Here is a 26,439-nt window from a genome sequence, read left to right on the forward strand (position 1 = left end):
AGTTTGGGAACTCTTGCTGTACCTGATATGCTTAATTCAGTATGCCACTATACATGTTCTGAGACGATCCAGAGATACTCAAAGATACTAATGTATGGTGCATTTGGTTCTGGGGGAAGAGCGCCCCCGTGTCGCTAAAGCTAGAATCGTTACGATGCCTCAAAAACTACAACAACCGGCAAACAACTCACATCCGGGCTCCAGTCAATGACGTCGCCGTTGACTTTTAAGTCTGTTGATAAAATATCAAGACGTGCCCACAGGGACTTTAGGCTTTACAAACATTGCTTCTGCAAGAAGGTAAAGGAAGTAGCTAAGCTAACAGTTTGACATGAATAAGCAGTTCACTTGGAGATTTGCTTTCAAAGAAGCCAGCTACTGTTTTGAAACGTTTGATAATGTTAGTTTTAATTGTCCATACATGGCTAGCTAGCTAGTTACATAAGTTAACTGTTTGTTTTGCACACATTGCCAAGGAAGACCCAAGTGCTCGCAGCTAACGTTAGCTTGCTCTGCATGGCATATAACAACGTTACTGTTATGCTAACGTTAGCTCGCAAGTAACAGTACAGTAGGACCGAAGATACTGCTGGTAGAACTAGCTAACGTTACTAGCTAGCTAGCATCTTTCCTAAGGTATGTTTTGGACATTCAACCAAGCTGTATGTCTGATTTATGAATAAAACATTGTTTTATTGTATCTAACTATTGCACACGTAGGCGTTATACTTTGCCAATGCATCGTGGTCCCAGTCTGATTATGGGAACATCTCTGCGTTGTTTTCCTGTTTATTTTCCTCTTTAAGGTGTAGCGGTGGTTCAGATAGAAGACCAGGAAAGGTACAGGAAGTGACGGTGCTTCCTTGTTGCCATGGCGTCTGAGCTGCAGGAGGCGATCTGCATGGCCAAGCAGGAGCGTCACAAGAACCTGTTCCTCAACTACAGGTGTGTTTTATTAAGGCATGTTACTATGTGTTAAATGTAAGTTATATGTGCTAGCCTTGATTCAACCTGTTCCTCAACTACAGGAACCTGAACAACTTTCCGGTCGAGCTGCTGAAAGATGAAGGACTACAGTTCCTACAGAGGCTTTATATGAAGAGGAACTCTCTCACCACGCTGGTACGGACTGGTAGGGTCTCTGGTCCAGAACTCTCTCACCACGCTGGTACGGACTGGTGGGGTCTCTGGTCCAGAACTCTCTCACCACGCTGGTACGGACTGGTGTGGTCTCTGGACCAGGCTGTTACGTAACACCTTGGACCAGAGCTAGGTGTCTGTCCGGCATAGTTTAGATCCAGTATTTATGTGTGGTAACTCTCATTCTGTAGCCTGGCTCTTAGTGATGCCAGTTTTCTATAATTTGCATTGTGGTCTGTGTTCTAAAAATATGCTTTCTCTCCTTTCTGCAGCCGGATAATCTAGCACAGAAGCTCCCCAACTTAATAGAGCTGTAAGTATAGAAGCTCCCCTATTTAATAGAGCTGTAAGTATAGAAGCTCCCCAACTTAATAGAGCTGTAAGTATAGAAGCTCCCCTATTTAATAGATCTGTAATTATAGAAGCTCCCCAACTTAATAGATCTGTAATTATAGAAGCTCCCCAACTTAATAGAGCTGTAAGTATAGAAGCTCCCCAACTTAATAGAGCTGTAAGTATAGAAGCTCCCCAACCTAATAGAGCTGTAAGTATAGAAGCTCCCCAACTTAATAGAGCTGTAAGTATAGAAGCTCCCCAACTTAATAGAGCTGTAAGTATAGAAGCTCCCCTATTTAATAGATCTGTAAGTATAGAAGCGCCCCTATTTAATAGATCTGTGAGTATAGAAGTGCCCCAACTTAATAGAGCTGTAAGTATAGAAGCGCCCCTATTTAATAGATCTGTGAGTATAGAAGTGCCCCAACTTAATAGAGCTCCAAGTGTATAAAAGCATATTTTCTTACTGTAGGAAAGACATCGGGCAGGAATGCATAGGAACTGTTGGACCAGCAGTTTGCATGCGTCCACTAGATGGCACTACAGTTACAGATGCATTATATTCTGGGAAAGTAATCAACCGTGGTGGTCTTTCACATGTTTTACTTGTTGACACTTGTCAATCTTTTAAAGTGTCATTGCTCTTTGTCTCTTCAAGGTATCTGCATTCCAACAATATAACCTGTGTTCCTGAAGGTGATTTCTCAATGATCTTCAGTCATTTAGTAGAGGCTGATACTATTATACTGAGTTACTTACATTCAACACCTTGTCAGTACTACATAGAGCCATGACTACATGGAACTCTATTCCACATCAAGTAACTGATGCAGCAGTAGAATCATATAAAACAATGCACCTTATTGAACAGCAGGGACTGTGAAGCAACACAAACACAGGCACAGACATGTGCATACAAACACACCAAAACATAGGCACTATACACACACGTACACACAGATTTTGTATTTTAGATATGTTGTAGTAGAGGAGTGGTCCAAGGGAACACACTTAATGTGTTGTGAAATGTAAGGTTTAAAAAAAATAAAAGCAATTTAAGCCTTAATTTTGCTGGAAGAGTAACTGCTGCCTTGGCAGGAACTAATGGGGAACCATAATAAACCCCAGGAAGAGTAGCTGCTGCCTTGGCAGGAACTAATGGGGAACCATAATAAACCCCAGGAAGAGTAGCTGCTGCCTTGGCAGGAACTAATGGGGAACCATAATAAACCCCAGGAAGAGTAGCTGCTGCCTTGGCAGGAACTAATGGGGAACTATAATAAACCCCAGGAAGAGTAGCTGCTGCCTTGGCAGGAACTAATGGGGATCCATAATAAACCCCAGGAAGAGTTGCTGCTGCCTTGGCAGGAACTAATGGGGATCCATAATAAACCCCAGGAAGAGTAGCTGCTGCCTTGGCAGGAACTAATGGGGATACATAATAAACCCCAGGAAGAGTAGCTTCTGCCTTGGCAGGAACTAATGGGGATCCATAATAAACCCCAGGAAGAGTAGCTGCTGCCTTGGTAGGAACTAATGGGGATCATAATAAACCCCAGGAAGAGTAGCTGCTGCCTTGACAGGAACTAATGGGGATCCATAATAAACCCCAGGAAGAGTAGCTGCTGCCTTGGCAGGAACTAATGGGGATCCATAATATACCCCAGGAAGAGTAGCTGCTGCCTTGACAGGAACTAATGGGGATCCATAATAAACCCCAGGAAGAGTAGCTGCTGCCTTGGTAGGAACTAATGGGGATCATAATAAACCCCAGGAAGAGTAGCTGCTGCCTTGGCAGGAACTAATGGGGATCCATAATAAACCCCAGGAAGAGTATCTGCTGCCGTGGCAGGAACTAATGGGGATCCATAATAAACCCCAGGAAGAGTTGCTGTCCTCAGCGATAGGTAACCTGTCCTCAGCTATAGGTAATCTGTCCTCAGCTATAGGTAACCTGTCTTGTCCTCGGCGATAGGTAACCTGTCTTGTCCTCAGCTATAGGTAACCTGTCTTGTCGTCAGCTATAGGTAACCTGTCCTGTCCTCAGCTATAGGTAACCTGTCTTGTCCTCAGCTATAGGTAACCTGTCTTGTCCTCAGCTATAGGTAACCTGTCCTCAGCTATAGGTAACCTGTCCTGTCCTCCGCTATAGGTAACCTGTCCTCAGCTATAGGTAACCTGTCTTGTCCTCAGCTATAGGTAACCTGTCCTCCGCTATAGGTAACCTGTCCTGTCCTCCGCTATAGGTAACCTGTCCTCAGCTATAGGTAACCTGTCCTCAGCTATAGGTAACCTGTCCTCAGCTATAGGTAATCTGTCCTCAGCTATAGGTAACCTGTCCTCAGCTATAGGTAACCTGTCCTCAGCTATAGGTAACCTGTCCTCAGCTATAGGTAACCTGTCTTGTCCTCAGCTATAGGTAACATGTCCTCAGCTATAGGTAACCTGTCCTCAGCTATAGGTAACATGTCCTCAGCTATAGGTAACCTGTCCTCAGCTATAGGTAACCTGTCCTCAGCTATAGGTAACCTGTCCTCAGCTATAGGTAACCTGTCCTCAGCTATAGGTAACCTGTCCTCAGCTATAGGTAACCTGTCCTCAGCTATAGGTAACCTGTCCTCAGCTATAGGTAACCTGTCCTCAGCTATAGGTAACCTGTCCTGTCCTCAGCTATAGGTAACCTGTCCTCAGCTATAGGTAACCTGTCCTCAGCTATAGGTAACCTGTCCTGTCCTCAGCTATAGGTAACCTGTCCTCCGCTATAGGTAACCTGTCCTGTCCTCAGCTATAGGTAACCTGTCCTGTCCTCAGCTATAGGTAACCTGTCCTGTCCTCAGCTATAGGTAACCTGTCCTGTCCTCAGCTATAGGTAACCTGTCCTGTCCTCAGCTATAGGTAACCTGTCCTGTCCTCAGCTATAGGTAACCTGTCCAGGCTGCAGTCTTTAGACCTGAGTGACAACGCTCTGCAAGTCATCTGTCCAGAGATCGGCAGGCTGAGGTCCTTACGACACCTGAGACTGGCCAACAACCAGCTGAAATACCTGCCTCCAGGTAAGACTGACCAACAACCAGCTGAAATACCTGCCTCCAGGTAAGACTGGCCAACAACCAGCTGAAATACCTGCCTCCAGGTAAGACTGGCCAACAACCAGCTGAAATACCTGCCTCTAGGTACCGGTACCGAGTCAATGTGGAGACTATATACAGGGTGTACCAGTACAGAGTCAATGTGGAGGCTATATACAGGGGGTAGCGGTACAGAGTCAATGTGGAGGCTATATACAGGGGGTAGCGGTACAGAGTCAATGTGGAGGCTATATACAGGGGGTACCGGTACAGAGTCAATGTGGAGGCTATATACAGGGGGTACCGGTACAGAGTCAATGTGGAGGCTATATACAGGGGGTACTGGTACAGAGTCAATGTGGAGGCTATATACAGGGGTACCGGTACAGAGTCAATGTGGAGGCTATATACAGGGTGTACCGGTACAGAGTCAATGTGGAGGCTATATACAGGGGGTACCGGTACAGAGTCAATGTGGAGGCTATATACAGGGGGTACCGGTACAGAGTCAATGTGGAGGCTATATACAGGGCGTACCGGTACAGAGTCAATGTGGAGGCTATATACAGGGGGTACCGGTACAGAGTCAATGTGGAGGCTATATACAGGGGGTACCGGTACAGAGTCAATGTGGAGGCTATATACAGGGGCTACCGGTACAGAGTCAATGTGGAGGCTATATACAGGGGGTACCGGTACAGAGTCAATGTGGAGGCTATATACAGGGGGTACCGGTACAGAGTCAATGTGGAGGCTATATACAGGGGGTACTGGTACAGAGTCAATGTGGAGACTATATACAGGGGGTACCGGTACAGAGTCAATGTGGAGGCTATATACAGGGGGTACTGGTACAGAGTCAATGTGGAGACTATATACAGGGGGTACCGGTACAGAGTCAATGTGGAGGCTATATACAGGGGCTACCGGTACAGAGTCAATGTGGAGTCTATATACAGGGGTTACCGGTACAGAGTCAATGTGGAGGCTATATACAGGGGGTACCGGTACAGAGTCAATGTGGAGGCTATATACAGGGGCTACCGGTACAGAGTCAATGTGGAGGCAATACAGGGGGTACCGGTACCGAGTCAATGTGCGGGGGTACAGTTTGAGGTCATTTGCACATGTAGGTAGGGGTAAATTGACTATGCATAGATAATGAACATCTCTGTGTGTGTCTCTCTCTCTCTGTGTCTCTCTGTGTCTCTCTGTCTCTCTGTCTCTCTGTCTCTCTGTCTCTCTGTCTCTCTGTCTCTCTCTCTCTCTCTCTCTCTCTCTCTCTCTCTCTCTCTCTCTCTCTCTCTCTGTCTCTGTCTCTGTCTCTGTCTCCTAACTGAGATTGGAGCCCTATGTGACCTCTTTCATTTCTCTCTCACACAGAGATTGGAGCCCTGTGTGACCTAGAGACCCTGGATGTCAGTAGGAATGTGTTGGTGTGTCTCCCAGAGCGGCTGCACCAGTGTCTGTCTCTCCAGTGTCTCACTGCTGACAGGAACAACCTGACCAGCTTCCCCAGACAGCTCTGCCAGCTCCACAGCCTCAACGAGCTCAGTATGGCTGCTAACCAACTCACCTCTCTACCCCTAGGTTAGTATGGGGTCAGAGGTCACCACAGCCTCAAACAACTCAGTAATGCTGCTAACCAACTCACCTCTCTACCCCTAGGTTAGTATGGGGTCAGAGTTCACCACAGCCTCAACCAGCTCAGTATGGCTGTTAACCAACTCACCTCTCTACCCCTAGGTTAGTATGGGGTCAGAGTTCACCACAGCCTCAAACAACTCAGTAATGCTGCTAACCAACTCACCTCTCTACCCCTAGGTTAGTATGGGGTCAGAGTTCACCACAGCCTCAACCAGCTCAGTATGGCTGTTAACCAACTCACCTCTCTACCCCTAGGTTAGTATGGGGTCAGAGTTCACCACAGCCTCAACCAGCTCAGTATGGCTGTTAACCAACTCACCTCTCTACCCCTAGGTTAGTATGGGGTCAGAGTTCACCACAGCCTCAACCAGCTCAGTATGGCTGTTAACCAACTCACCTCTCTACCCCTAGGTTAGTATGAGGTCAGAGTTCACCACAGCCTCAACCAGCTCAGTATGGCTGTTAACCAACTCACCTCTCTACCCCTAGGTTAGTATGGGGTCAGAGTTCACCACAGCCTCAACCAGCTCAGTATGGCTGTTAACCAACTCACCTCTCTACCAAACAAACATCCACAACATCACCCCTGTCCAGACCCACCTGCCCACAGCCCTATCTCCAGACAAACATCCACAACATCACCCCTGTCCAGACCCACCTGCCCACAGCCCTATCTCCAGACAAACATCCACAACATCACCCCTGTCCAGACCCACCTGCCCACAGCCCTATCTCCAGACAAACATCCACAACATCACCCCTGTCCAGACCCACCTGCCCACAGCCCTATCTCCAGACAAACATCCACAACATGACCCCTGTCCAGACCCACCTGCCCACAGCCCTATCTCCAGACAAACATCCACAACATCACCCCTGTCCAGACCCACCTGCCCACAGCCCTATCTCCAGACAAACATCCACAACATGACCCCTGTCCAGACCCACCTGCCCACAGCCCTATCTCCAGACAAACATCCACAACATCACCCCTGTCCAGACCCACCTGCCCACAGCCCTATCTCCAGACAAACATCCACAACATCACCCCTGTCCAGACCCACCTGCCCACAGCCCTATCTCCAGACAAACATCCACAACATGACCCCTGTCCAGACCCACCTGCCCACAGCCCTATCTCCAGACAAACATCCACAACATCACCCCTGTCCAGACCCACCTGCCCACAGCCCTATCTCCAGACAAACATCCACAACATGACCCCTGTCCAGACCCACCTGCCCACAGCCCTATCTCCAGACAAACATCCACAACATGACCCCTGTCCAGACCCACCTGCCCACAGCCCTATCTCCAGACAAACATCCACAACATCACCCCTGTCCAGACCCACCTGCCCACAGCCCTATCTCCAGACAAACATCCACAACATCACCCCTGTCCAGACCCACCTGCCCACAGCCCTATCTCCAGACAAACATCCACAACATCACCCCTGTCCAGACCCACCTGCCCACAGCCCTATCTCCAGACAAACATCCACAACATCACCCCTGTCCAGACCCACCTGCCCACAGCCCTATCTCCAGACAAACATCCACAACATGACCCCTGTCCAGACCCACCTGCCCACAGCCCTATCTCCAGACAAACATCCACAACATCACCCCTGTCCAGACCCACCTGCCCACAGCCCTATCTCCAGACAAACATCCACAACATGACCCCTGTCCAGACCCACCTGCCCACAGCCCTATCTCCAGACAAACATCCACAACATCACCCCTGTCCAGACCCACCTGCCCACAGCCCTATCTCCAGACAAACACCCACAACATCACCCCTGTCCAGACCCACCTGCCCACAGCCCTATCTCCAGACAAACATCCACAACATCACCCCTGTCCAGACCCACCTGCCCACAGCTCTATCTCCAGACAAACATCCACAACATCACCCCTGTCCAGACCCACCTGCCCACAGCTCTATCTCCAGACAAACATCCACAACATCACCCCTGTCCAGACCCACCTGCCCATAGCCCTATCTCCAGACAAACATCCACAACATCACCCCTGTCCAGACCCACCTGCTCACACTGTATGTTTTGCTTGGCCAGAGCTCAGTCATCAGCCAGCCAGCCAGGGAGGTATGGGCAGACAGCCAGCCAGGGGGGTATGGGCAGACAGCCAGTCAGGGGGGTATGGGCAGACAGCCAGCCAGGGAGCTATGGGCAGCCAGCCAGCCAGGGAGGTATGGGCAGCCAGCCAGCCAGGGAGGTATGGGCAGCCAGCCAGCCAGGGAGGTATGGGCAGCCAGCCAGCCAGGGAGGTATGGGAAGCCAGCCAGCCAGGGAGGTATGGGCAGCCAGCCAGCCAGGGAGGTATGGGCAGCCAGCCAGCCAGGGAGGTATGGGCAGCCAGCCAGGGAGGCTGTGTGTTTTACTGGGCTAGTCCTAGCTCAGGTGTAGGGGCGCGTGGCTCTCCCATGGCCCTACCATGTGCCACTGTAGTAGTTAGACCAGTCAGGGATTACCGAGGCCTGTCTGATAGATGATACATCTAGATGTACCTACATGCCTGTCTGATAGATGTGCCTGTCTGATAGATGTGCCTGTCTGATAGATGTGCCTGTCTGATAGATGTGCCTGTCTGATAGATGTGCCTGTCTGATAGATGTGCCTGTCTGATAGTTGTGCCTGTCTGATAGATGATAGATGTGCCTGTCTGATAGATGTACCTGTCTGATAGATGTGCCTCTCTGATGTGCCTGTCTGATAGATGTGACTGTCTGATAGATGTGCCTGTCTGATAGATGTGCCTGTCTGATAGATGTGCCTGTCTGATAGATGTGCCTGTCTGATAGATGTGCCTGTCTGATAGATGTGCCTGTCTGATAGATGTGCCTGTCTGATAGATGTGCCTGTCTGATAGATGTGCCTGTCTGATAATGATAGATGTGCCTGTCTGATAGATGTGCCTGTCTGATAGATGTGCCTGTCTGATAGATGTGCCTGTCTGATGTGCCTGTCTGATGTGCCTGTCTGATAGATGTGACTGTCTGATAGATGTGCCTGCCTGATAGATGTGCCTGTCTGATAGATGTGCCTGTCTGATAGATGTGCCTGTCTGATAATGATAGATGTGCCTGTCTGATAGATGTGCCTGTCTGATAGATGTGACTGTCTGATAATGATAGATGTGCCTGTCTGATAGATGTGACTGTCTGATAGATGTGACTGTCTGATAGATGTGCCTGTCTGATAGATGTGCCTGTCTGATAGATGTGACTGTCTGATAATGATAGATGTTCTTGTCTGATAATATTGTGGGGGTGACTGTCTGATAATATTGTGGGGGTGACTGTCTGATAATATTGTGGGGGGTGACTGTCTGATAATATTGTGGGGGGTGACTGTCTGATAATATTGTGGGGGTGCCTGTCTGATAATATTGTGGGGGTGACTGATAATATTGTGGGGGTGTGTTCCAGATTTGGGTCGTTCCAGAGAGCTGCAGTTTGTGTTTGTTGACAACAACGTCCACCTCAAAGGCCTTCCTTCATACCTGTACAACAAGGTGATTGGCTGCAGCGGGTAAGGACAGCCCCTAATCCTTATATCTGATAATATTGTTATCTGTACAAGGTGATTGGCTGCAGTGGGTAAGGACAGCCCCTAACCCTTATATCTGTACAAGGTGATTGGCTGCAGTGGATAAGGACAGCCCCTAACCCTTATATCTGTACAAGGTGATTGGCTGCAGTGGGTAAGGACAGCCCCTAACCCTTATATCTGTACAAGGTGATTGGCTGCAGCGGATAAGGACAGCCCCTAACCCTTATATCTGTACACGGTGATTGGCTGCAGTGGGTAAGGACAGCCCCTAACCCTTATATCTGTACAAGGTGATTGGCTGCAGCGGATAAGGACAGCCCCTAACCCTTATATCTGTACAAGGTGATTGGCTGCAGTGGGTAAGGACAGCCCCTAACCCTTATATCTGTACAAGGTGATTGGCTGCAGTGGATAAGGACAGCCCCTAACCCTTATATCTGTACAAGGTGATTGGCTGCAGTGGATAAGGACAGCCCCTAACCCTTATATCTGTACAAGGTGATTGGCTGCAGTGGGTAAGGACAGCCCCTAACCCTTATATCTGTACAAGGTGATTGGCTGCAGTGGGTAAGGACAGCCCCTAACCCTTATATCTGTACAAGGTGATTGGCTGCAGCGGATAAGGACAGCCCCTAACCCTTATATCTGTACACGGTGATTGGCTGCAGTGGATAAGGACAGCCCCTAACCCTTATATCTGTACAAGGTGATTGGCTGCAGCGGATAAGGACAGCCCCTAACCCTTATATCTGTACACGGTGATTGGCTGCAGTGGATAAGGACAGCCCCTAACCCTTATATCTGTACAAGGTGATTGGCTGCAGTGGATAAGGACAGCCCCTAACCCTTATATCTGTACAAGGTGATTGGCTGCAGTGGGTAAGGACAGCCCCTAACCCTTATATCTGTACAAGGTGATTGGCTGCAGTGGGTAAGGACAGCCCCTAACCCTTATATCTGTACAAGGTGATTGGCTGCAGTGGGTAAGGACAGCCCCTAACCCTTATATCTGTACAAGGTGATTGGCTGCAGTGGATAAGGACACATCTCCATCCCTTTCCTCAGCTTCTTTGTGGATGAATATCATTTCTTCAGCATTTCATTGCTTACTGACCTTTTTCTTAATTGGATAAATCTATGTCTATTAATGTATTATAGCAGAATTTGGATTTGAGTCTCAGACATTGACGTCTGTCTGTCTAACCTGTCTGTATGTCTCTCTGTCTGTCTCTCTCTCTCTGTCTCTCTCCATGTGTGGTCTGTCTAACCTGTCTGTCTCTCTCTGTCTCTCTCCAGGTGTGGTCTGTCTAACCTGTCTGTCTCTCTCTGTCTCTCTCCAGGTGTGGTCTGCCAGGGCAGGTGTCTGACCGGGTGCCCCAGCCTCTGTCTCTGTCTCTGGGAGATGTGTCTCTCCCTTTGCCTGCTGAGGTGAAAGCTATAGGCTCAGAGACGGAGCGAGTGGGCCCCCTGGAGGAGCTCGCCATGAGGGCCCTGCACAGCATGTACGGGCGACAGCCAATCAGAGGTGAGGAGAGACACGGATACAGCTACACACACAGATCCTCTTGGGTCTTCTGATATTTCAGGACATGAAGTGTCCTTTAATTCATCACACCATAGAGACATGAAGTGTCCTTTAATTCATCACACCATAGAGACATGAAGTGTCCTTTAATTCATCACACCATAGAGACATGAAGTGTCCTTTAATTCATCACACCATAGAGACATGAAGTGTCCTTTAATTCATCCCACCATAGAGACATGAAGTGTCCTTTAATTCATCCCACCATAGAGACATGAAGTGTCCTTTAATTCATCACACCATAGAGACATGGTGTCCTTTAATTCATCATACCATAGAGACATGAAGTGTCCTTTAATTCATCCCACCATAGAGACATGAAGTGTCCTTTAATTCATCACACCATAGAGACATGAAGTGTCCTTTAATTCATCACACCATAGAGACATGGTGTCCTTTAATTCATCACACCATAGAGACATGAAGTGTCCTTTAATTCATCCCACCATAGAGACATGAAGTGTCCTTTAATTCATCACACCATAGAGACATGAAGTGTCCTTTAATTCATCACACCATAGAGACATGAAGTGTCCTTTAATTCATCACACCATAGAGACATGAAGTGTCCTTTAATTCATCACACCATAGAGACATGGTGTCCTTTAATTCATCATACCATAGAGACATGAAGTGTCCTTTAATTCATCCCACCATAGAGACATGAAGTGTCCTTTAATTCATCACACCATAGAGACATGAAGTGTCCTTTAATTCATCACACCATAGAGACATGAAGTGTCGTTTAATTCATCCCGCCATAGAGACATGAAGTGTCCTTTAATTCATCATACCATAGAGACATGAAGTGTCCTTTAATTCATCCCACCATAGAGACATGAAGTGTCCTTTAATTCATCACACCATAGAGGCATGGTGTCCTTTAATTCATCACACCATAGAGATGCTGTACAGCTGGGAGAATAATTATAGGGGTCTTAGCACCGAGCCTGGGGGAACGCCAAATTCAGCTACGGAACATTTGAAGCATTCTAATATGACATTGAGCAGATTCCATCCTGATGGGGATGAATGTGAAGACAATGAAGAGTTCATCAGCTCTGGGATAATATAGAATATGGTCTCTGCCCCAAATGGCTCCCTATTTCCTATATAGTGGACTGCTTTTTAGAGAATAGGGTGCCATTTGGGGGGAGACACATAGTACTTTCACACTCAGAATTGATACATTACACACTGAAATTATACTCACATCGGATACGGAATCGGATACATGGAGCATGATCACACGGTCGTCCGGAACAGCTTGTGCTCTCATGCATGATTCAGTGTTGCCTCAAAGCGAGCACAGAAGGCATTTAGTTAGTTAGTTAGTTTGCGTCACTGGGCAGCTCTTGGCTGGGTTTCCCTTTGTAATCCATGATAGTTTGCAAGCCCTGCCACATCCAACAAGCATCAATGCCGGTGTAGTAGGATTCCATCCTAGTCCAGTATTGACACTTTGCTGGATTGATGGTTCGTCGGAGGGCATAGCGGGATTTCTTATAAGTGTCCAGATTTGTGTCCTGCTCCTTTAAAGCGTCAGCTCTAGCCTTTAGCTCAGTGTGGATGTTGCTTTGTAATCCATGGCTTCTGGTTATCCCCTCCGGCGCCATTCTATCACATCACTGCAACCCCAGGCATCCAGCTACTGCTGTGGTCTGTCAGTAACCCCCAGGCATCCTGCTTTAGTCTGTCACTAACCCCCAGGCATTCTGCTACTGCTGTGGTCTGTCACTAACCCCCAGGCATCCTGATGTGGTCTGTCACTAACGCCCAGGCATCCTGCTACTGCTGTGGTCTGTCACTAACCCCCAGGCATCCTGCTGTGGTCTGTCACCAACCCCAGGCATCCTGCTACTGCTGTGGTCTGTCACTAACCCCAGGCATCCTGCTACTGCTGTGGTTTGTCACTAACCCCAGGCATCCTGCTATTGCTGTGGTCTGTCACAAACCCCAGGCATCCTGCTGTGGTCTGTCACTAACCCCAGGCATCCTGCTACTGCTGTGGTCTGTCACTAACCCCCAGGCATCCTGCTACTGCTGTGGTCTGTCACTAACCCCCAGGCATCCTGCTGTGGTCTGTCACTAACCCCCAGGCATCCTGCTGTGGTCTGTCACGATCCCCCAGGCATCCTGCTACTGCTGTGGTCTGTCACTAACCCCCAGGCATCCTGCTGTGGTCTGTCACTAACCCCAGGCATCCTGCTGTGGTCTGTCACTAACCCCAGGCATCCTGCTGTGGTCTGTCACTAACACCCAGGCATCCTGCTGTGGTCTGTCACTAACCCCCAGGCATCCTGCTACTGCTGTGGTCTGTCACTAACCCCCAGGCATCCTGCTACTGCTGTGGTCTGTCACTAACCCCCAGGCATCCTGCTGTGGTCTGTCACTAACCCCAGGCATCCTGCTACTGCTGTGGTCTGTCACTAACCCCCGGCATCCTGCTACTGCTGTGGTCTGTCACTAACCCCCAGGCATCCTGCTACTGCTGTGGTCTGTCACTAACCCCAGGCCTCCTGCTACTGCTGTGGTCTGTCACTAACCCCAGGCATCCTGCTACTGCTGTGGTCTGTCACTAACCCCAGGCATCCTGCTGTGGTCTGTCACTAACCCCCAGGCATCCTGCTACTGCTGTGGTATGTCACTAACCCACAGGCATCCTGCTACTGCTGTGGTATGTCACTAACCCCCAGGCATCCTGCTACTGCTGTGGTCTGTCACTAACCCCAGGCATCCTGCTACTGCTGTGGTTTGTCACTAACCCCAGGCATCCTGCTACTGCTGTGGTCTGTCACTAACCCCAGGCATCCTGCTGTGGTCTGTCACTAACCCCAGGCATCCTGCTACTGCTGTGGTATGTCACTAACCCCCAGGCATCCTGCTACTGCTGTGGTCTGTCACGGACCCCCAGACATCCTGCTGTGGTCTGTCACTAACCCCCAGACATCCTGCTGTGGTCTGTCACTAACCCCAGGCATCCTGCTACTGCTGTGATCTGTCACTAACCCCCAGGCATCCTGCTGTGGTCTGTCACTAACCCCCAGGCATCCTGCTGTGGTCTGTCACTAACCCCCAGGCATCCTGCTGTGGTCTGTCACTAACCCCCAGGCATCCTGCTGTGGTCTGTCACTAACCCCCAGGCATCCTGCTGTGGTCTGTCACCAACCCCCAGGCTTCCTGCTGTGGTTTGTCACCAATCCCCAAGGCATCCTGCTGTGGCTGTCACCAACACCCAGGCATCCTGCTACTGCTGTGGTCTGTCACTAACCCCCAGGCATCCTGCTGTGGTCTGTCACTAACCCCCAGGCATCCTGCTGTGGTCTGTCACTAACCCCCAGGCATCCTGCTGTGGTCTGTCACTAACCCCAGGCATCCTGCTACTGCTGTGGTCTGTCACTAAGCCCCAGGCATCCTGCTGTGGTCTGTCACTAACCCCCAGGCATCCTGCTGTGGTATGTCACTAACCCCCAGGCATCCTGCTACTGCTGTGGTCTGTCACTAACCCCAGGCATCCTGCTACTGCTGTGGTTTGTCACTAACCCCAGGCATCCTGCTACTGCTGTGGTCTGTCACTAACCCCAGGCATCCTGCTGTGGTCTGTCACTAACCCCAGGCATCCTGCTACTGCTGTGGTATGTCACTAACCCCCAGGCATCCTGCTACTGCTGTGGTCTGTCACGGACCCCCAGACATCCTGCTGTGGTCTGTCACTAACCCCCAGGCATCCTGCTGTGGTCTGTCACCAACCCCAGGCATCCTGCTACTGCTGTGGTCTGTCACTAACCCCAGGCATCCTGCTGTGGTCTGTCACCAACCCCAGGCATCCTGCTACTGCTGTGGTCTGTCACTAACCCCAGGCACCCTGCTGTGGTCTGTCACTAACCCCAGGCACCCTGCTGTGGTCTGTCACTAACCCCAGGCATCCTGCTGTGGTCTGTCACTAACCCCCAGGCATCCTGCTGTGGTCTGTCACTAACCCCAGGCATCCTGCTACTGATGTGGTCTGTCACTAACCTCAGGCATCCTGCTACTGCTGTGGTCTGTCACTAACCCCCAGGCATCCTGATGTGGTCTGTCACTAACCCCAGGCATCCTGCTGTGGTATGTCACTAACCCCAGGCATCCTGCTGTGGTCTGTCAATAACACCCAGGCATCCTGCTACTGCTGTGGTCTGTCACTAACCCCCAGGCATCCTGCTGTGGTCTGTCACTAACCCCCAGGCATCCTGCTGTGGTCTGTCACTAACCCCAGGCATCATGCTGTGGTCTGTCACTAACCCCCAGGCATCCTGCTACTGCTGTGGTCTGTCACTAAGCCCCAGGCATCCTGCTGTGGTCTGTCACTAACCCCCAGACATCCTGCTGTGGTCTGTCACTAACCCCCAGGCATCCTGCTACTGCTGTGGTCTGTCACTAACCCCAGGCCTCCTGCTACTGCTGTGGTCTGTCACTAACCCCAGGCATCCTGCTACTGCTGTTGTCTGTCACTAACCCCCAGGCATCCTGATGTGGTCTGTCACTAACCCCCAGGCATCCTGCTACTGATGTGGTATGTCACTAACCCCAGGCATCCTGCTACTGCTGTGGTCTGTCACTAACCCCCAGGCATCCTGCTGTGGTCTGTCACCAACCCCAGGCATCCTGCTACTGCTGTGGTCTGTCACTAACCCCAGGCATCCTGCTGTGGTCTGTCACCAACCCCAGGCATCCTGCTACCGCTGTGGTCTGTCACTAACCCCAGGCATCCTGCTGTGGTCTGTCACTAACCCCAGGCACCCTGCTGTGGTCTGTCACTAACCCCAGGCATCCTGCTGTGGTCTGTCACTAACCCCCAGGCATCCTGCTGTGGTCTGTCACTAACCCCAGGCATCCTGCTACTGATGTGGTCTGTCACTAACCTCAGGCATCCTGCTACTGCTGTGGTCTGTCACTAACCCCCAGGCATCCTGATGTGGTCTGTCACTAACCCCCAGGCATCCTGCTACTGATGTGGTATGTCACTAACCCCAGGCATCCTGCTACTGCTGTGGTCTGTCACTAACCCCCAGGCATCCTGCTGTGGTCTGTCACCAACCCCAGGCATCCTGCTACTGCTGTGGTCTGTCTCTAACCCCAGGCATCCTACTGTGGTCTGTCACTAACCCCAGGCATCCTGCTGTGGTCTGTCACTAACCCCCAGGCATCCTGCTACTGCTGTGGTCTGTCACTAACCCCAGGCATCCTGATGTGGTCTGTCACTAACCCCAGGCATCCTGCTGTGGTATGTCACTAACCCCAGGCATCCTGCTGTGGTCTGTCAATAACACCCAGGCATCCTGCTACTGCTGTGGTCTGTCACTAACCCCCAGGCATCCTGCTGTGGTCTGTCACTAACCCCCAGGCATCCTGCTGTGGTCTGTCACTAACCCCCAGGCATCATGCTGTGGTCTGTCACTAACCCCCAGGCATCCTGCTACTGCTGTGGTCTGTCACTAAGCCCCAGGCATCCTGCTGTGGTCTGTCACTAACCCCCAGACATCCTGCTGTGGTCTGTCACTAACCCCCAGGCATCCTGCTACTGCTGTGGTCTGTCACTAACCCCAGGCATCCTGCTACTGCTGTTGTCTGTCACTAACCCCCAGGCATCCTGATGTGGTCTGTCACTAACCCCCAGGCATCCTGCTACTGATGTGGTATGTCACTAACCCCAGGCATCCTGCTACTGCTGTGGTCTGTCACTAACCCCCAGGCATCCTGCTGTGGTCTGTCACCAACCCCAGGCATCCTGCTACTGCTGTGGTCTGTCACTAACCCCAGGCATCCTGCTGTGGTCTGTCACCAACCCCAGGCATCCTGCTACCGCTGTGGTCTGTCACTAACCCCAGGCATCCTGCTGTGGTCTGTCACTAACCCCAGGCACCCTGCTGTGGTCTGTCACTAACCCCAGGCATCCTGCTGTGGTCTGTCACTAACCCCCAGGCATCCTGCTGTGGTCTGTCACTAACCCCAGGCATCATGCTGTGGTCTGTCACTAACCCCAGGCATCCTGCTGTGGTCTGTCACTAACCCCAGGCATCCTGCTACTGATGTGGTCTGTCACTAACCCCCAGGCATCCTGCTGTGGTCTGTCACTAACCCCAGGCATCCTGCTACTGATGTGGTCTGTCACTAACCCCAGGCATCCTGCTGTGGTCTGTCACTAACCCCAGGCATCCTGCTACTGATGTGGTCTGTCACTAACCCCAGGCATCCTGCTACTGCTGTGGTCTGTCACTAACCCCCAGGCATCCTGCTGTGGTCTGTCACTAACCCCAGGCATCCTGCTACTGATGTGGTCTGTCACTAACCTCAGGCATCCTGCTACTGCTGTGGTCTGTCACTAACCCCCAGGCATCCTGATGTGGTCTGTCACTAACCCCCAGGCATCCTGCTACTGATGTGGTATGTCACTAACCCCAGGCATCCTGCTACTGCTGTGGTCTGTCACTAACCCCCAGGCATCCTGCTGTGGTCTGTCACTAACCCCAGGCATCCTGCTACTGCTGTGGTCTGTCACTAACCCCCAGGCATCCTGATGTGGTCTGTCACTAACCCCAGGCATCCTGCTGTGGTATGTCACTAACCCCAGGCATCCTGCTACTGCTGTGGTCTGTCTCTAACCCCAGGCATCCTGCTACTGCTGTGGTCTGTCACTAACCCCAGGCATCCTGCTACTGCTGTGGTCTGTCTCTAACCCCAGGCATCCTACTGTGGTCTGTCACTAACCCCAGGCATCCTGCTGTGGTCTGTCACTAACCCCCAGGCATCCTGCTACTGCTGTGGTCTGTCTGACTACAACAATGCCACTGTCATTATTTTTTCAACTTTAAGGTTAAAGTTGAATGACTGGATGGTCTAGCACATTGAATGGTTGATGGTGTAACGGTCATAATGATGTGACATTAAATCTCCCTCTGTCCCAGGTGGTTAAAGAGAATGGTGGGGCCCCTTGTCATAATGATGTGACATTAAATCTCCCTCTGTCCCAGGTGGTTAAAGAGAATGGTGGGACCCCTGGTCATAATGATGTGACATTAAATCTCCCTCTGTCCCAGGTGGTTAAAGAGAATGGTGGGGCCCCTTGTCATAATGATGTGACATTAAATCTCCCTCTGTCCCAGGTGGTTAAAGAGAATGGTGGGACCCCTGGTCATAATGATGTGACATTAAATCTCCCTCTGTCCCAGGTGGTTAAAGAGAATGGTAGGGCCCCTGGTCATAATGATGTGACATTAAATCTCCCTCTGTCCCAGGTGGTTAAAGAGAATGGTGGGGCCCCTGGTCATAATGATGTGACATTAAATCTCCCTCTGTCCCAGGTGGTTAAAGAGAATGGTGGGGCCCCTGGTCATAATGATGTGACATTAAATCTCCCTCTGTCCCAGGTGGTTAAAGAGAATGGTGGGACCCCTGGTCATAATGATGTGACATTAAATCTCCCTCTGTCCCAGGTGGTTAAAGAGAATGGTGGGACCCCTGGTCATAATGATGTGACATTAAATCTCCCCCTGTCCCAGGTGGTTAAAGAGAATGGTGGGACCCCTGGTCATAATGATGTGACATTAAATCTCCCTCTGTCCCAGGTGGTTAAAGAGAATGGTGGGACCCCTGGTCATAATGATGTGACATTAAATCTCCCTCTGTCCCAGGTGGTTAAAGAGAATGGTGGGGCCCCTGGTCATAATGATGTGACATTAAATCTCCCTCTGTCCCAGGTGGTTAAAGAGAATGGTGGGACCCCTGGTCATAATGATGTGACATTAAATCTCCCTCTGTCCCAGGTGGTTAAAGAGAATGGTGGGACCCCTGGTCATAATGATGTGACATTAAATCTCCCTCTGTCCCAGGTGGTTAAAGAGAATGGTGGGGCCCCTGGTCATAATGATGTGACATTAAATCTCCCTCTGTCCCAGGTGGTTAAAGAGAATGGTGGGACCCCTGGTGATAATGATGTGACATTAAATCTCCCTCTGTCCCAGGTGGTTAAAGAGAATGGTGGGACCCCGTGTCATAATGATGTGACATTAAATCTCCCTCTGTCCCAGGTGGTTAAAGAGAATGGTGGGACCCCTGGTCATAATGATGTGACATTAAATCTCCCTCTGTCCCAGGTGGTTAAAGAGAATGGTGGGGCCCCTGGTCATAATGATGTGACATTAAATCTCCCTCTGTCCCAGGTGGTTAAAGAGAATGGTGGGGCCCCTTGTCATAATGATGTGACATTAAATCTCCCTCTGTCCCAGGTGGTTAAAGAGAATGGTGGGACCCCGTGTCATAATGATGTGACATTAAATCTCCCTCTGTCCCAGGTGGTTAAAGAGAATGGTGGGACCCCTGGTCATAATGATGTGACATTAAATCTCCCTCTGTCCCAGGTGGTTAAAGAGAATGGTGGGACCCCTGGTCATAATGATGTGACATTAAATCTCCCTCTGTCCCAGGTGGTTAAAGAGAATGGTGGGACCCCTGGTCATAATGATGTGACATTAAATCTCCCTCTGTCCCAGGTGGTTAAAGAGAACCTTAATGGAGAAATAGAGGAAAATCAGTCAATATATTCCTCCTCTCTTTATCCTCTCTCTCTCTCCCTGTTGGTCTCTCAGAGCGGAGTCTGCTGCCCCCCTTCCTGTTACCCAGAAGCCTTCTGGACCTGCTCCAATGCCCCCTGGGACATTGTCACCGCTGCAGTCAGCCCATGTTTACCATCATCTACCCCAAACTGTTCCCTCTCAGAGAGACCGCTCTGGCTGGGGTACACCGCAGGTAGCTAACCCTGACCCTACCCACCTCTGACCCCCAACCACCCCTGAAACTAACGACCCTTGACCCCAACTGACCCCTAACCACCCCTGACCCCTAACCACCCCTGAACCCCAACCACCCCTGACCCCCAACCACCCCTGACCCCCAACCACCCCTGACCCCCAACCACCCCTGACCCCTAACCACCCCTGACCCCTAACCACCCCTGACCCCAACCACCCCTGAAACTAACAACCATTGACCCCAACTGACCCTATCCACCCCTGACCCCTAACCACCCCTGACCCCTAACCACCCCTGACCCCTAACCACCCCTGACCCCTAACCACCCTTGACCCTTAACCACCCTTGACCCTTAACCACCCTTGACCCTTAACCACCCCTGACCCCTAATCACCCCTGACCCCTAACCACCCCTGACACCTAACCACCCCTGACCCTAAACCTGAAGGTCTCATAGGACCACTACTTTACTCCAGTCCCTCTAATAGTCCCTCTCCTCTCTCTCTGTCCTACCCTGCTCTCCCTCTCTTCAATCTCTCTGCTCTTTCCTCTCTCTCTCTCTCCTCTCTCCCTGCCCTACCCTGCTCTCTCTCTCTGTCTCTCTCTCTCTGTCTCTCTCTCTCTGTCTCTCTCTCTGTCTCTCTCTCTCTGTGCTCTTTCCCCTCTCTCTCTGTGCTCTTTCCTCTCTCTCTCTGCTCTTTCCTCTCTCTCTCTCTCTCTCTCTCTCTCTGCTCTTTCCTCTCACACTCTCTGTCTCTCTCTCTCTCTGTCTCTCTCTCTCTCTGTCTCTCTCTCTCTGTCTCTCTCTCTCTGTCTCTCTCTCTCTGTGCTCTTTCCTCTCTCTCTCTCTCTGCTCTTTCCTCTCTCTCTGCTCTTTCCCCTCTCTCTCTCTCTCTCTCTCTCTCTCTCTGTCTCTGTCTCTCTCTGCTCTTTCCTCTCTCTCTCTGCTCTCTCGCTGCTCTCTCTCTCTCTCTGCTCTTTCCTCTCACACTCTCTGTCTCTCTCTCTCTGTCTTTCTCTCTCTGTGCTCTTTCCTCTCTCTCTCTCTCTGCTCTTTCCTCTCTCTGCTCTTTCCTCTCTCTCTCTCGCTCTCTCTCTCTCTCTGCCCTACCCTGCTCTCCCTCTCTTCAATCTCTCTGCTCTTTCCTCTCTCTCTCTCTCTCTCTGTCGCTCTCTGCTCTTTCATCTCTCTCTCTGCTCTCTCGCTGCTCTCTCTCTCTCTCTCTCTGCTCTTTCCTCTCACACTCTCACTGTCTCTCTCTCTGTCTCTCTCTGCTCTTTCCTCTCACACTCTCTCTCTCTGTGCTCTCTCTCTCTCTCTGCTCTCTCTCTCTCTGTGTTCTCTCTCTCTCTGTGCTCTCTCTCTCTCTCTGTGCTCTCTCTCTGTGCTCTCTCTCTCTCTGCTCTTTCCTCTAACACTCTCACTGTCTCTCTCTCTCTGTGTCTCTCTCTGCTCTTTCCTCTCACACTCTCTATGTGCTCTCTCTCTCTGTCTCCCTCTGCTCTTTCCTCTCACACTCTCTCTCACTGTCTCCGTATCCAGAACCACAGTGAGTTTCGTGGCCTACTGCTGTTCCAGTCAGTGTGTTCAGACATTTGATCTGCAGCAATGACATCATGGTGCCTCCACCTCTTCCTCTCCCCTTCGGTCATCATCTCCTCCTCTGGTCTCCTGGATGAATGAATGAAGGATGGATGAAGGACTGTGGGAGTCCTGAACGTCTCAGGAGGACTTGCATAGCCTCTGGACTGGTGGACATGAGGAACTGACCATCTCAGGAGGACATGCATAGCCTCTGGACTGGTGGACATGAGGAACTGACCATCTCAGGAGGACATGCATTGCCTCTGGACTGGTGGACATGAGGAACTGAAGGTCTCATGAGGACATGCAGAGCCTCAGCAGCCTGTGACCAGTCCAGCAGTCTGTAATGGGCATGGACGGTCCAATTGAAAGGTCTCATGAGGACATGCAGAGCCTCAGCAGCCTGTGACCAGTCCAGCAGTCTGTAATGGGCATGGACGGTCCAATTGAAAGACGGACAATATTGGTATTAATAATCCACATCTTGACATATCATCTACTGTCCAACGACTAACATCTCTAAATACAGCATCATTCTACTAATGGTTTGTTTCTGGTTTCAGTTTGTTCCAGCAACAACTCAGAGCGTGTCGGTATTTCCTGGTGTGAACTAGCTGCTCTGTTCACCAGCCAAACGTCCACCTGACAGACGCATCACAATAACAAGAAGTGCCGAGTGTTTTTGTCTTTGTAGAGGAGAATCTATTCTGATCATTTCTATGGATTTTTACATGACACTGGTTGACAAAAAGTGTTTGAAGAATGTCAGTTCGGCTGTATCGCATGATATTTGTTCTAAACCTGTTCTAAATATGTAATACTGGTAGGTGTGTTGCCCCCCACTCCAGCCTGAAGGACTTTGACAAGATAATAGACACATTTAGTTATTGGGCGTTTCTTTTCCTGTAGACACATCAGACTCTCAGACCTCTAACAAGTCTTTAAACTTTACAAAATTGGTCTTTGAGGGTAAAATATTTTTTTATTTTGCAAAAAAAGGTTAACATCTGAAACAGTCTGGTAACCTGAATGTTAATGAAGGATTTAAAACTAACTTTGTTTCCATTCAGTTTGATTGTGACTCAAAGCAACGCTTTGGTTCTTTAGCTGAAAACCAAAGGAACTGAAGCTCATAACAGAAGTGTTTGGGCCCTACCGGACCAGACTTGCCAATCCCGGCTGTAGGTCCATGCAGCAGACTCTCTGTCTTGGCTAGACGGACTGAGAGACTGGGATAGGAGGCAGCAGACTCTCTGTCTTGGCTAGACGGACTGAGAGACTGGGATAGGAGGCAGCAGACTCTCTGTCTTGGCTAGACGGACTGAGAGACTGGGATAGGAGGCAGCTTACTCTCTGTCTTGGCTAGACGGACTGAGAGACTGGGATAGGAGGCAGCAGACTCTCTGTCTTGGCTAGACGGACTGAGAGACTGGGATAGGAGGCAGCAGACTCTCTGTCTTGGCTAGACGGACTGAGAGACTCCGCCAGGGTTCTGTCGAGGGTTGAGACTCCGCCAGGATTCTGTCGAGGGTTGAGACTCCGCCAGGGTTCTGTCGAGGGTTGAGACTCCGCCAGGGTTCTGTCGAGGGTTGAGACTCCGCCAGGGTTCTGTCGAGGGTTGAGACTCCGCCAGGGTTCTGTCGAGGGTTGAGACTCCGCCAGGGTTCTGTCGAGGGTTGAGACTCCGCCAGGGTTCTGTCGAGGGTTGAGACTCCGCCAGGGTTCTGTCGAGGGTTGAGACTTCGCCAGGGTTCTGTCGAGGGTTGAGACTCCGCCAGGGTTCTGTCGAGGGTTGAGACTCCGCCAGGGTTCTGTCGAGGGTTGAGACTCCGCCAGGGTTCTGTCGAGGTTTGAGACTCCGCCAGGGTTCTGTCGAGGGTTGAGACTCCGCCAGGGTTCTGTCGAGGGTTGAGACTCCGCCAGGGTTCTGCCGTGGGTTGAGACTCCGCCAGGGTTCTGTCGAGGGTTGAGACCCCGCCAGGGTTCTGTCGAGGGTTGAGACCCCGCCAGGGTTCTGTCGAGGGTTGAGACCCCGCCAGGGTTCTGTCGAGGGTTGAGACCCCGCCAGGGTTCTGTCGAGGGTTGAGACCCCGCCAGGGTTCTGTCGAGGGTTGAGACCCCGCCAGGGTTCTGTCGAGGTTTGAGACCCCGCCAGGGTTCTGTCGAGGGTTGAGACCCCGCCAGGGTTCTGTCCAGGGTTGAGACCCCGCCAGGGTTCTGTCGAGGGTTGAGACTCCGCCAGGGTTCTGTCGAGGGTTGAGACTCCGCCATGAATGTCTGAATCTCACAACTCAAGAGGAATGGTGAACAAAATTATAATTTGCCTCATCCCAAATGGCCCCCTTTCTCCCATGGGCCCTGGTCTAAAGTAGTGCACTGTGTAGGGAATAAGATGCATCTTGAGACACAACCAGTAAGTGACATTGGATTATAAAACCAGCAGCAAGATGTCTAGATGAGGATTGGGTCTATTGCCACTTTATTTGTTTGGCTTTCTATTGTTTATTACATTGTTAGATAGTTATTATTATAACATTGTTATAACTGTGAATATGATTACTATATTGTATCATTTGTAATCAATTACTTTTATTTTAATGTCTGACATTTTGGCAATAAACAATGTTTAACTTGATAGTTAAGTAGAATCCTCAAATTGCAAATGGAAGGTTCCAGTTTAGTTCAGAGGTAGAATGGTCGCATCTCTATCTTTGACGGTTGTATTCAGTGCCTCTACGGAAGGGTGTAATCTGTTTTTAGACCAGGGTTGAAGGGTGTAATCTGTTTTAGACCAGGGTTGAAGGGTTTAATCTGTTTTAGACCTGGGTTGAAGGGTGTAATCTGTTTTAGACCTGGGTTGAAGGGTTTAATCTGTTTTAGACCTGGGTTGAAGGGTTTAATCTGTTTTAGACCAGGGTTGAAGGGTGTAATCTGTTTTAGACCAGGGTTGGAGGGTGTAATCTGTTTTAGACCAGGGTTGAAGGGTTTAATCTGTTTTAGACCAGGGTTGGAGGGTTTAATCTGTTTTAGACCAGGGTTGAAGGGTTTAATCTGTTTTAGACCAGGGTTGAAGGGTTTAATCTGTTTTAGACCAGGGTTGAAGGGTTTAATCTGTTTTAGACCAGGGTTGGAGGGTGTAATCTGTTTTAGACCAGGGTTGGAGGGTGTAATCTGTTTTAGACCAGGGTTGAAGGGTTTAATCTGTTTTAGACCACGGTTGAAGGGTGTAATCTGTTTTAGACCAGGGTTGGAGGGTGTAATCTGTTTTAGACCAGGGTTGAAGGGTTTAATCTGTTTTAGACCACGGTTGAAGGGTGTAATCTGTTTTAGACCAGGGTTGGAGGGTTTAATCTGTTTTAGACCAGGGTTAGAGGGCATAATCTGTTTTAGACCAGGGTTGAAGGGTTTAATCTGTTTTAGACCAGGGTTAGAGGGCATAATCTGTTTTAGACCAGGGTTGAAGGGTTTAATCTGTTTTAGACCAGGGTTAGAGGGCATAATCTGTTTTAGACCAGGGTTGAAGGGTTTAATCTGTTTTAGACCAGGGTTAGAGGGCATAATCTGTTTTAGACCAGGGTTGAAGGGTTTAATCTGTTTTAGACCAGGGTTAGAGGGCATAATCTGTTTTAGACCAGGGTTGGAGGGTTTAATCTGTTTTAGACCAGGGTTGAAGGGTTTAATCTGTTTTAGACCAGGGTTGGAGGGTGTAATCTGTTTTAGACCAGGGTTGAAGGGTTTAATCTAGAGACCATGAGGGGGTCGAGACTGTGTCAAGACAGAGACCACGAGGGGGTCGAGACTGTGTCAAGACAGAGACCACTAGGGGGGCGAGACGGTGTCAAGACAGAGACCACGAGGGGGGCAAGATGGAGACTGTGAGACAGAGACCGCGAGTGGGGTGAGACGGTGTCAAGACAGACCGGAAGGGGGTGAGGATTTAGGGACGGAGTCAAGACCAAGACTAGAAAAAAATAAGTAGATAGACGATATGTTACAACTCACTGACCCCAACAGGTCAATATGTTACAACTCACTGACCCCAACAGGTCAATATGTTACAACTCACTGACCCCAACAGGTCTCCAATAGGTAGACAATATGTTACAACTCACTGACCCCAACAGGACAATATGTTACAACTCACTGACCCCAACAGGTCTCCAATAGGTAGACAATATGTTACAACTCACTGACCCCAACAGGTCTCCAATAGAAAGACAATATGTTACAACTCACTGACCCCAACAGGTCAATATGTTGCAACTCACTGACCCCAACAGGTCAATATGTTACAACTCACTGACCCCAACAGGACAATATGTTACAACTCACTGACCCCAACAGGTCTCCAATAGGTAGACAATATGTTACAACTCACTGACCCCAACAGGTCTCCAATAGGTAGACAATATGTTACAACTCACTGACCCCAACAGGACAATATGTTACAGCTCACTGACCCCAACAGGTCTCCAATAGGTAGACAATATGTTACAACTCACTGACCCCAACAGGACAATATGTTACAACTCTCTGACCCCAACAGGACAATATGTTACAACTCACTGACCCCAACAGGACAATATGTTACAACTCACTGACCCCAACAGGTCAATATGTTACAACTCACTGACCCCAACAGGACAATATGTTACAACTCACTGACCCCAACAGGTCTCCAATAGATAGACAATATGTTACAACTCACTGACCC

General features: G+C 50.0%; 1 protein-coding gene across 3 annotated transcripts; it reads left to right on the forward strand.

Annotated features, from left to right (window-relative positions):
- The first annotated feature begins 202 nt into the window (after positions 1 to 202).
- LOC110514501 (leucine-rich repeat-containing protein 28) lies at positions 203 to 24,360 on the forward strand. 3 transcript variants are annotated; one of them, XM_090222063.1, is made up of 11 exons: positions 203 to 300; positions 807 to 945; positions 1,029 to 1,122; positions 1,413 to 1,453; positions 2,135 to 2,172; positions 4,392 to 4,529; positions 5,928 to 6,134; positions 9,645 to 9,747; positions 11,109 to 11,293; positions 19,978 to 20,137; positions 21,684 to 24,360. In XM_090222063.1, exons 2-11 carry the CDS (start codon positions 872 to 874, stop codon positions 21,751 to 21,753), a joined length of 1,110 nt encoding a protein of 369 aa, XP_090078189.1. In that variant the 5' UTR covers positions 203 to 300; positions 807 to 871; the 3' UTR covers positions 21,754 to 24,360. The 3 variants fall into 3 exon arrangements, with proteins under 3 accessions (XP_090078189.1, XP_090078190.1, XP_090078191.1); XM_090222064.1 differs by lacking the exon at positions 203 to 300 and adding an exon at positions 481 to 636; XM_090222065.1 differs by lacking the exon at positions 203 to 300 and having other exon boundaries at positions 808 to 928; positions 1,012 to 1,122.
- Positions 24,361 to 26,439: the final 2,079 nt, after the last annotated feature.

The sequence above is a fragment of the Oncorhynchus mykiss genome, chromosome 26, assembly GCF_057628025.1.
Source record: "Oncorhynchus mykiss isolate SJ-2025 chromosome 26, ASM5762802v1, whole genome shotgun sequence".
Lineage (NCBI taxonomy): Eukaryota > Metazoa > Chordata > Actinopteri > Salmoniformes > Salmonidae > Oncorhynchus > Oncorhynchus mykiss.

What these genes read in the sequence shown, in the direction of transcription:
- LOC110514501 (XM_090222063.1), top strand. Translation starts at nt 872, where the DNA reads ATGGCGTCTGAGCTGCAGGAGGCGATCTGCATGGCCAAGCAGGAGCGT. An exon ending in TATAACCTGTGTTCCTGAAG is followed by an intron (nt 2,173 to 4,391) that starts GTGATTTCTCAA and finishes TCCTGTCCTCAG; the next exon opens with CTATAGGTAACCTGTCCAGG. An exon ending in AAGGTGATTGGCTGCAGCGG is followed by an intron (nt 9,748 to 11,108) that starts GTAAGGACAGCC and finishes GTCTCTCTCCAG; the next exon opens with GTGTGGTCTGCCAGGGCAGG.